Below are 12084 nucleotides of genomic sequence, written 5' to 3'. Positions count from 1 at the left end.
GTGTTCCCAAGAGAGCCACACTCTTGCAAATCTCCATGCCTTGGACCATGCGGATTTTTTTCCTGCCTAGATTGTTCTTCTTACTTTCCCATGAATTCAACACTTCCTCCTCCCCCAAAGATCTAAACTCAAACCACACCTTCCCGGGGAGGCCTTCCCTAACTCCCACTGGCATCCAAGCGAGGTGACCATTCTCTGTTCTCGGAGGCCTTAGGGCCTGCTTCCCCACCGTCCTTGCCACCCTGCACTAGAATTACTGGTTTAGCTTTTGTCTCCCTCACTGGGCTGGAAGAAATTTTAGGACAGTGATTGTGCCTTTTGTTTCTGTGACTGAGAATAGTGGCTGAGATCAACCAGAGAGCTCACAGGTGTAAAGAGACAAGGGTCCAGGGCAGAAAGCACAGAGACACCAAGGAGCGGAGAAAGAGCACTTGGAGACGCAGAAGGAAACGGGGAGACAGCATGTCACAGAAGCCAACGGAGGCCAGGTACACGCAGGAAGGAATCGCCACAACGTGAAGTGCCGCTGCTGAAAGGCTTAAGTAGGACATAGTTTCAAACAAGTTCACTGGATTTAGCAACCAGCAGGCAGGCCATCGGCTGGCTACCTTGGGGAAAGCAGTTTAAGTGGAGTGATGAGACAGGCCAAATTGCAGGTGGTTGGAAAGGAAATGGGAGATGAAGAATTTGAAGCAGCGAGGAAAAGGATATTCTTTTAAAGCACTGCTGTTTGCTACAACATGAAGATTATGCTAAATGAAATAAGCCAGTCAGAAAACAAATACTATGATTCTATTCACAGGAGGAATGGTAGTAGTCAAATTCATAGACAACAGAAAGCAGCATGGTGTTTGCCAGGGCCTGGGGGAAAGAGGGGAGTTAGTGTTTAATGGGTACAAAGTTTCCATTTTGCAAGATGAAAAATGTTCTGCAGATAGATGGTGGGGTGATAGTTGCAAAAAAGTATGGCTGTATTTAATGCCATTGAACTGCACAGTAAAAAAATGATTAAAATGGTAAATTTAAGATTAGGTATAGTTTACCACAATTTTTTAAGAAGAGAAAAAACATTGCTATTAAAGACATTGCTACAACAGGACATGGACTGAGAGGGTTTTTGTTTGTTTTTATCAGAGAGGCAAGAAACCTTAGCATGTTAATAAATTGAGAAGAGTGAGTTAGTCAAAAGGGAGAAAAGGGAATGGCTTTTAATGCGGAGACCCTGAGGAGACTGAGCCTAGGGCCAGAGGACAGCAAGCTCCTGCTCGAGGCGGAAGGGAAAGACAGAAGGAGTGGGTAGAGAAGTTTGTTGGGGAGAATAAGGGTGGGCAAGAAAAATATTTTTTTTAAGCTTCTATCTAATAATATCTATTTTTCTTTGAAGGAAGTGGCTGGAATGGGAGGGAGTGGGGGCTGAGGTTAAGTGGTGAAGGTCTGAGAAAGCTGTTAAGGGGAATGAGAGGAGTGTACTGAGGATCAGTAATCATGTGCAGGGGTTAAGAGGCAATTCCTGACTCTGCACTGGGATGATGAATCCGAACCTGTGATGATGGGCTAAGACTCCCAGCGTAACTTGCAGCTGGGTCCTGACCCAGTCAGTGGCTGACAGCACAAGGAGAGAGCGTGGATAAAATTTACAGAGGAAGAACAAAGGGGCCCTGAGCTGAGCATGCTGGGAAGCACATGGCTAAAGGGGCTGCACACTGGGAAGGAAGACAAGATGGGCCGGAAACACAGGGCAGTGAGGGATCAAGGACCGGACTTCTCAACAAGGGGAAGAGCAAGTGCAGTTGGAATAAGGGTTTAGGGAAGTAAAAGATTAGGAGACTGAAGTTAGCAGTGAAATACGTAAGTTTAAGATTCCTGAGGTGGGAGAGTTCTGGATCCCTACCAGGCCAGGATTGGCCAGGGTCTAAGTGACTAAAAAGAGTAATCCAATCAGAGAGAACTGAGTCCTAGCCACAGGGGATATGTTTCTGTGTATTCTACCTCCCAAACGTAGAGATAATTCAGATGATCTTTTAAGAATCTTTTTCTCTGGGTTCAATTTTCTCCCATTCCTTTTTTTCCTTTAGAAAATCTCTTATGACCTAGGTACTATCCCTTTTTACACTCTCATTCACCTACTTTTGTTCTTGATGCCTAAATATTAACCTTGTTGTGTACTCAACCATGGGTGTAATCTGCAGAGGATAAAGCCCATGGAAAACCATGAAAACAGGCAGTGACTTATTTTCCAAGGTTAACACCACACATTAAAAATACGAGTAAAAAATTAATCATCATCACCTATTCAAGACTTTCAAAGGCTGTGTGGATATTTTATATTACCTTGTTTAAATGACTCTGAGCAGGCTAGTAACATAAAGGGAGCCTTGGGTTTTAAACGGGAAAGAGCCCAAAAGGAAGGGAAGTTAAGAACTTTTACCTTTTCATACAACCTGGTTACCCATGATGAACATATTTTTCATTTCACTTGTCTTGGAAGTGAGAGTCAGTCTTGCCCGCCATCTCCTAGATCCCATGATGGCAGGGACAGACTGAGGCAGCTGTCCTTTCGGCTTTCAGGGGTTTGTGCAGTTGCCACATAGTCTCAAACAATGTCTCATTAACATGTGCCAACCCTGGCTGTCTCCGGGGCAATATGATAAAGAACCAAATCACCAACATTTTCAAAACAGATTGAGTCCTCTTTTGTTTGTATTGATGTTGAAAATTTTTGACATTAGATTCTAATGAACCATTCTGAAATCAGTTAAGCATATCATGTGTATCTTTGTATAAGCCCAAAGTGTACCCTGTCACTTTCACAACTTATCTGAAACCAGAATATGCAGCACATGTGAGCTCCTGAGAGAGCAAGTGGCACATGGATTTTGCTTTCAGTCCCACCTGTATGTCCTCTGAATGTTGTGACCAGGGTGCAGTTTTCTTGCTCCAGTTTGAGGATGGTTACTTGGCCTGAATGGTCACCAATAAACACATGCCGGGTTTCAACATCGAATCTATCATATAAGCATTAAGGATTTTTCTCAAAATTGAGTGGAGGGATTTATAAAAACAATAAATGTAAGAAAGATACAAAAGTGGACATAACAAAATGAAAAGACAGTATTAGTGGACAGTTAAGACTCAACATGATAAAGATGGCAATTCTCACATGAATTTATAAATTTAATATAATTCCTATAAAAATATCAACATGTTTTCTTCCTGGATTTAGATATGTTGATTCTAAAGAAAAACAAATAAGCAAGAAAATAAGAGTAATGTGGCATGTGATGGAGAAGGCTAGCCCTATCAGATGTTAAAACATGTTATAAAGTTTCTTTAACTAAAAGTGCAGCACAGATGCATAACTGACAAATGGACCATTGGAATAGAACAGAAAGTCTAGAAATAGACCTAAAAACATAGAGAAATTTGCTACATGTCTACTAAAGGTGGCTCTTTAACTAATAAAGATAGATTTTTTTTAAAAAAGGAAAAATTAAATAGGATTTGTATTTCACATTATATACCAGGACAAATTCCATATGAATTAGAGATCTAAACGTAAAAAATTAAAAAAATATATAAGTTCTAGATGGAAGAGTTCCTTTATAACCTTAATGGAAAAAGCTATTACTATCAAAAACACAAACAACAAACAAATACAATAAGCAAAGCTAAAAGACCAATTGGAAAAAAAATATTTGCAAATTAGGTCACAAAAGGCCCAAATCTCTAATATATAAAAAGAGCAATCAAGAAAAAAACACCATAAGCCTAATAGAAAAATGGGCAAAATATATGAATAGTTCAAGAAAGGAAAATGTTGCTATGGAAAAAAAGCATTAACCTAGCAGGTCTGACCGCTATCCTTTGAAAGGTTGTCTAAAAGGCTGACATGGCATCTGGGAACTTGGATTTCAGGAGGGTTTCCGCCATTAGCAGACAAGAGTGTCTAACTGTGCCTTAACTGCACAAATAATATGGTTCATGACGAACACCCACTTTCCTTGTGGGAGTCTGAAAGTTTGGTACATGCCACGCAGAGGCTGCCTATGTGACCAGCCTCCAGTAAAAGTCCAAGGTGCTGAGTCTCTAGTGAGATTTCCTGCTTGATAATGCCTAGCAATAATCCCACCTCTAGAGATCTATCCAGAAATACACTGGCAAAAATACAAGACACATGACAGAGGCTACTCACTCTGTATTATGGTAACAACTGAAGTTTGAAAACAACCCCAAAGCCCATGAAACGGGGACTTATTAATTTAACTATGACATACCCATGCAGAGGGAGGAAAAAAAGACCTCCATAAGCAAACTGACATGGAGTAACTTTCAGGATATATTATTAAGTGGGGGGGGGGGGGGGGGGTGGGGGGGAAAAAATCCAAGGTATATAAGAGTTATATGCTTTACTACCTTTGTGTAAAAAAGGGAGAAAATATAAATACTACTATAAGTGTGTGCATACTCATACTTAGAAAAGAAAACCCTGGAAGGATAAATCAAGACCTAACAAAAATGGTTGCCTATGGAGAAGGGAGAAACAAGTTGAGGGGACAGAAATGAGAGTGAGACTTCTCTCTTGTTATAGCATTTCCATTTTATAATCTTGTAATTCGTTTATACATTAAAAATATTTATAAAATTAAAAAATCCCCCAAATTGACAATAATGTAAAATGAATGAACCTAATTATCAAATTGGTGATATAACCACATAGTTAACACAATTATTTCAAGTGACTTCAAAGCACAGCATTTCGACTGTGCATCTTTTGTAGAACATATTTAAGGACAATGAGAACTGCAAAGAAATCTAAAACCTCATCCAGTAGTTTTGTTATTATAATAAAACTATTATTTTGAAATAATACTATATGCTCTGATAATTTATTTTCTTTTTAAAAATACACATCCATATATTTTCTAGCTATCTCTAAATACTATTCCTCACTAAAAGAAGTGGCTGATTGCAGGAGTGGAATGGGAAGGTACAAGATGAACTTAAGACAGTTGTGCCAAAAAGCAAGGAAACGATCAGAAGCTATGGGGGCATAAAAAAGACACAGAGATGAATCATTCTTATTGGCCTAACCCTAAATCCAAATCACTTATAAGTTTAGTTTCACTTTAGTTGAAAACTTTAATAACCTTCCCTCCCAGGCTCTTTACCTTGGTCCTCTCTCCTTTCATCTCCCAACATGCTCTATAGCTGGTAAGAGGGGGAAGGCAAAATCTTTTTCAATTTGAATTCAGTTAGTTACTGGGTAAACTTGATTGCTTTGTACAAAAGAAAAATGTCTATATAGGTTTCATGTTAGCAACGCTTTAAGAACTGGTGAAAGGTGTGGCCACACTGCTTCGTTTTAAGCTTTCTACCTTCTTTTCCTCCTACCTTCCCCTTTCCTCACATGCCATCCAGTGAGAAGACCTGCCCCTCAGTCTTGTAAATGTATCTGAGAGGTAGGAGCAGAGCCTCTGTCTCCACTAAAACTGAAATGGTAGACCTGTAATTGTGGGGAAACTATACACTCTTGTTACAGCCCTGCTACCCCTTGTCTGTGTATATATAATACTTTGTCCTTCTATGTAAAAGATCCAGTGTTAGAATTCTTTGGTGTAAATAAACGTTTGGTTTTATTTATCAAGAAAAAAAAATGACACAGGAACCAATATGATGGGGCTCTTACTGGCCAAAGATGGGACAATAAGAGCATTAAAAAAAAAAGCAATTTATTGAAATATAATTAATATATTATTTAAAAGACAAACAAAACCTAAGAGTTTATAAAAGATTTCCACTGGAGGTATCCATGGCACTAAATCTCTATCTGAAAATGAGCAACTAGAGAAATAATTAAGAATTTATGTTGCTTTTGCTGTGCTAATTGTATTTCAGGATAACCAAATAGCCCTAGTTAAATGAGGTAAAGTTCTACTTTATAAAAGAATTCCAACTAATACATGTGCAAAAACAATAGGATTACAAAGTCACCATTTTGTGACATCAATGAAAGAACTAGTTCAGGCAAAGATCAGCAATTGAAACCATTACATGAAAAGCTAAGGGGAAGGACTGACTGCTGTCACCACCTGAACTACTGATCAATCTTGGCCTCACTGGAAGGGCAAGAACCCCACACTATGTGCTTCTGGTCGTGAAGCAACATGGAGCACAACAACACAATTACCAAGTATACTTAACAAAAGTTGAATCTGAACTGAATCAAGATTTCAGAGACAACTTTCAGTGTACAGAAAAATATGGGACATGGGTAGGCAAGTAGAGGAACAGGTTAAATGACAACATGAGGAAGCAGAGATCAATTTAGTATATGGGAATGTCTACAGGAGAACGGATTCAGTACCTCCACAGTGGCATAAAAAAAAGGGAGGTGCAGTCACTGCTCTGGATTGAGACTGAGGAGATATGACAACCTGACCCACTGTGTGGACCTTGTCTGGACCCAATATAAAACAAAATCACTGCAAAAAGCCATTTTAGAAATAGTAAGTGACATTTTTAAAATGGATCGATTATTCAATAATATCAAGGAGTGATTATAAATTTTTAGCAGTAATATCATTAATTATTGAAAGAAAATCCATAATTTTTAGAGGTGCACAATGAAGAATGTAAGGATGAAATGACATAAGGTCTAGAATATGCTTAAAAATACTCCAGCAAAAAGAGAAAGCAAAAAAGGATAGAAGAATTAACAGTGGATCTGAGTGATAAATATGTGGGTGTCCATTATATTATCTTTTTTTCCAATATGGTACATATTTTGAAAATTTTCATATTAATACATTTTTTAAAATAGTGAAGGAAAACAGCATAACAAATTTTTCCAGCCTCAAGAACAAGGGAGAAAAGTTATATTCTACAAACAAGTATATACATGTGAAACTCTATTATTATTTATATGAAACTAGAGGCCCAATGCACAAAATTCGTGCACGGGAGGGGGGTCCCTCAGCCCGGCCTGCACCCTCTCCAATCTGGGACATCCCTCTCACAATCCAGGACCACTGGCTCCTAACTACTCGCCTGCCTGCCTGCCTGCCTAATTGCCTCTAACCCCTCTTCCTGCCTGCCTGATCGCCCCTAACTGCCTCTGCTTGCCAGCCTGATCGCCCCTACCTTGCCCCTCTGCTGGCCTGATTGACCCTAACTTGCTCCCCTGCCGACCTGATAGCCCCTAATTGCCTCTGCCTCAGCTCCCGGCCTAAGCTGCAGTCTGGCCTCCCTGTGCAGGAGGCAACCTGGAGGATCAGGGGAAGGCACCGCCCCCATTACCCCTCTGCTGCTGCCACTGCCGGCCTGAAACTGGGCCCTTTGCAGCCGCACCTCGGCCCTTCGCAGTCACCCGTGGCTGCCTGAGCCTGGGTCCTTCACAGCCGCACCTCGGCCCTCGCAGCTGCTGCGGCTTTGTCCAGAAGGATGTCCGGAAGACCTTTCGCCCTAATTAGCATATCACCCTTTTATTAGTATAGATAACCCTGGCTGGGGTGTTTCAATTTTTTGAGTGTTTTCCCATGCACTGAAAGGTCTTGGGTTCAATCCCCGGTCCGGGGATGAGTACAGGAGGCAACGATCGATGTCTCACTCTCACATCAATGTTTCTCTCTCTCTCCACCCCCCTTCCTTTCTTTCTCTCTAAAGAATCAGTAAAAAAAAAAAAAAAATAAAGGCATGTCTTCAGGTGAGGATTAAAAAAAAAGACTTATACAAAATAAGATCATTTATATTTATCTTGATTGATTATAAGAACAAAGATTTTTAAAAAAGACTAAATGCCCAGTAGTCTTTACTACTGTAGGTAAATAATAAAATTTTCTTTAAAAAATATGAACTCAACAAAAGCTATTTGGAAGAGGGCTGAAATAAAATTATAGTACAACCACAAAGCCAGAGTGATTGGCATTAAATATGACATGAGGAAATATGAAAACCAAGATAACCTTAATAGCTTTTCAGTACTCTTTCCCAGAACAGGAATAGATCTAAGAGACTACTTGGTGGAAAGACATTTCACTATATAGGGTGACATCTTGAAAATATCTCCAACATGAACAGAATGTTAAAATGAAGAGTATCTGAACTATTTTGTGGAAAATGTGATAAAAAAAATGGCCAAATGACAGGACTGCCAGGTGAGGCTGGATAAAGTATTGACAAATTTATGGACTATGAAGTGGGGAGGGAAACAGTTCCATTTCCTAACTTCAACTGCCATGGGACATCTGAGAAATAGTTCCATTTTACTGTATCCGGTTATGCAGAGAAGTAGCTAAAAGTTATCAAACTCAAATTCTATTCCTGGTTCTCAGGTAACAGTCATATGACCTCGGAGAGTCACGTAAGCTATCTGAGCCTCTCTGAGCCTTTAGTTTCTACATTATGAAAATTGAGAATTAGTTCTTTTTTTTTGTTTTTACTTTACCTTACTGTATTCCTGGTGAACAAAGAAACATTAAATAGAAACACTATATAAGCCCTCAGGGACTGCAAATGTAAATTATTCTTTTTCTATCCTTCTCTGCATTATTATTATTATTTAGACCACTTAATATCTGAAGATTCAGATCTTTAGCCAACACAATCAAAGATTTTGAAGTTATTCAGAAAGAATTCAATTTGTAAACTGGTCATTCTCTGTCTTCCTTTATCCCTCTACTTCATTGCATATTTACTCTCCACTAAGAGGCCTAAAAGAAGAGACTCTGGCAAGGGCAGCGCTGTTATGCCATCAATGTGCAGCACTGGAAAATTATCAGGAATGATATGCTCCTAGGAGTAAGCTGGCTGGCACTGTGGCTCCGAAATTGGAGCTAGAGAGGCAGAGCTGGTGGAGGTAACGGAATCTTCTGCAAGGGTCTGTCTGTCTGTAGTACTGCAATTCCCTTCCACTTTAATAGCAAGATTAAACTGGATAGTCATGGATACTGGGAAATGAAGCCACAGGCTTTCATACACACACACACACACACACACACACACACACACACACACACTTTGCTTGATAAAACCACATGGTTGTGGCCAAAGGAAACAGTCAAAAAACAAGGAACAAAGACTACCAAAGTCAAGTCAAGTTTAACTCTGTGTTTTTGTGTTTCATTTTCAAATAGTTTAAAAAGTAAACTAGCCCTGGCCGGTGTGGCGTCGTTGAGCATCATCCCGTGCACTGATTCCCAGTCAGGTTGCAGCTCAATCCCCAGTAGGGGGTGTGCAGGAGGCAGTGGATAGATGTTTCTCTTTCCCTTCCCCACCCTCTCTAAAATCAGTAAAAAACTTCTTAAGGGCAAGATCTTTATATTTCTCTACTCCTTGGCTTGGTTAGTGAGTGATATAGAAGAGAAATCACTAGGTGTGGCTAGTAATAGAGAAGCCAGCATATTAAGAACAAATTATATTGGGACCATTAGTTCTGTTCTCAAAAGAGTAATGCAGTATGATGGGGGAAAACAGCAGTCCAAGCAGAATCTAGGTTCTAGCGGTGATTTTCCTACATCCTAGCTGGGTGGCCACACACAGGGCCCATGACAATTCCTGGGCTTCAGCTGACTCATCTGGGGAATGAGGCATTGGACTGGATGATCTCAGGCTCTTTCAGCTCTAACGCTATAAGAAATCATTAATGTGTTGGCAAGAGAATTCATGCCAATTCATTTACTTTAAAAAGTAAACTCTGGAATTTCTTTTATTAACAGGTGGTACCACCCTCTCAAAGATAAGTTGATTCTGCTCTTCATTTCTTATTGTCCTTGCTTCTGGTCTTCTTGGTAATTTGCCATTTTACAACCTTCTATGAAAGCTATTCTTAATTTCTTCATCTCGCCCTTCTAGTGAGGAAAAAAAAGTGACATTACCCCATACACACAAAAATACAGCTACTGCAAAGAAACAGTAAAGTACTTCTTCAGACTGTTGAGAATTGCTCAATAAGCAAGTTTACAAATAAGGTGAAAATCTGAAAACAAGTCTTAACTATTTCTTCCTACTTTGGCTGACAAGTGATCTGTTCCCACCTATTTTCTTATTTGCCAGAAGGTGAAGAGAGGTCTACGCCTTTTAAATCAAAGGCAGGGTTCTTTATTCCTTACAATGGTAGCATCATCCAAACTTATTAAGCCTGTGCTTGCTGGAGCCCAGATGTGAGGATTACTCAGCATTAGCAGGTGTTCACACTGAGCACATGGGTCCTGAGACTTGGGAGACAGAAATAATACCATTCTACATATCCTGAAAAGTCTTGGACCTGTAACAAAGATAGATACCAGCTGACCTACTCAAGTCCTGGCACGGTAGCCTCTCAAATATTTTTTAAATGAACAGGAATACTGTGGTTCTTCTGCCAGGCACCAAAGGGCGTGTTCACAACCTTAGTATCTATGTGTAAATTACTTCTGTACAAAAATAAAAGACTGTATTTCAGTGATGGTTTTATCCCCATGTTCTGCAATTGCTTATGACAGCTGAGACTCACAATCTGGGCTGTGTCTACTAGATGTCAGGCTTTGGATCATAGTAGATCACAACCTACTTACTTTAGGTAAACTAAGCTCACTTTACTCCTCCTACATGAGGATTTGTTCATTAGAAAAGTCTATGAGTATCTTAATCAGCAGGGTAAGTCAGCAAATAAAAAAACTTTCAAGTTGCACATCCCCCAAATTTTCTTGAAAGAAAGAAGTCAGCAGCTAAGTTCCCACCAAGGAATTTTCTCCAGCAAAGGATACTGCAGGCCCGAGGCCACAGCACTGGTGCGATAACCTCCCAGGCGTTGCCCACTCTCAGAGCAGTGCCAGGCAAATTGCTTGTCTTGTCCCGTGCTCAGCACCCATTCCAGCTCCAGGACAAACAGGATCATCGTCACTCTGCTCTGATGTGCTGAAAACCAAGAGGCAAGAAAACAACCCATAAAGTATCCTAAAGGAGGCTGTAAAGCATGGCCCACAGAGATGCATTGTTCTCTTCTCCCCTCCCAGAACAAGTTAACACAGGTAGAAAAGGGGTTCTCAGCAGCAGTGAGGGCATGCCACTATAAAGGGGCACGTCCCCGTTCTTATATGATGAAGTCTGGCTTATAAATATACAACAAAGTTCTAGATCAATTGTCTGTAAGAAATCAAACACTTGGAATGGAGGGCAGAATTAGGCCCAAGTGCTAAATAAAAGTGAATGAAATATCCCTTATGTCAAAGTACATATATGTGATAATGAGAACATATTTCCCAGGGTTGCTCATACACAAGAGCAACAACATCATAGAATTATTGCATCACACAACTACAGAGTTAGAAGAAACCACTGATGTCATTTTCTCCATCTCCCTGGGGAACTGAGGCACAATACAGTTCAGTATTTTGGTCAAGGTCTAGTGGCTTCACAATTACCAAACAAAATCAGTAAAATATTTGCTTTCTTCTTAATATACAATCCCAGAGGGTAAGGAAGAGGGATCTGTGGCCACTGAACAGAGCTGACTGGAATAAACAGAGATTAACATCCTGGAACCTGGGCCTGCTTGGTCCAGTCTGGTGAGTGAGAGTAGACTGATCACAGGTGTGATGCAATGACGGAGAAGACAGCAGTTTCCCGTTTTGATCAGCTGCCCGTTTCTGTGTGTCTAACAAGTACCAGGTACTTAAATATATTATCTCAGTTATAGTGACCCTGCAAGAGTGGGGGGCTGCCTCATTTTACAGACAGTACTTAGCCTTGGAAAGATGGCCCTTTTAGATTGACTCCCGAACAATACACTCAGAACCAGAGTGAATACCCACAGACAGTCATTTCACCAAATGCCTGATGTTTTAAAATTTGGTGTTTGAAGCATGAGAATCTAAAGGGATACAAAAAAGGTATAGAAGCAATATCACGACTTCTCTACAGTAAATGTCTGCCTTTCAGAGTATAAGCCACAATCAAGATAAAACATCTTTAACTAAAAGAGTGACTTCCTGGAGAAACTCTGAAGATTTTGTCATGTCTGTGTCATCAGATGTCTAATTAAGTTCCACCAACAATGGGATAAAAGCAAACTCTCTAATGCAGTGGTCGCCATCCTTTCGGAACTCA

At 40.1% G+C, this 12084-nt stretch overlaps 1 protein-coding gene across 1 annotated transcript in view; it reads right to left on the bottom strand.

Moving 5' to 3' along the window:
• The window catches only part of WDFY2 (WD repeat and FYVE domain containing 2), a 224106-nt gene that overhangs the window by 49906 nt on the left and 162116 nt on the right, over positions 1-12084 (bottom strand). The window contains exons 5-6 of the mRNA XM_079778649.1: positions 10743-10893; positions 2893-3005 (exon numbers count right to left, since the gene is read on the bottom strand). Of these exons, the coding sequence (XP_079634775.1) occupies positions 2893-3005; positions 10743-10893 (264 nt within the window). The remainder of the gene's footprint in view (positions 1-2892; positions 3006-10742; positions 10894-12084) is intronic.

The sequence above is a fragment of the Cnephaeus nilssonii genome (assembly GCF_951640355.1).
Source record: "Cnephaeus nilssonii genome assembly, chromosome: 8".
NCBI classification, from domain to species: domain Eukaryota; kingdom Metazoa; phylum Chordata; class Mammalia; order Chiroptera; family Vespertilionidae; genus Cnephaeus; species Cnephaeus nilssonii.
This window is presented reverse-complemented; position numbering and strand designations above follow the sequence as displayed.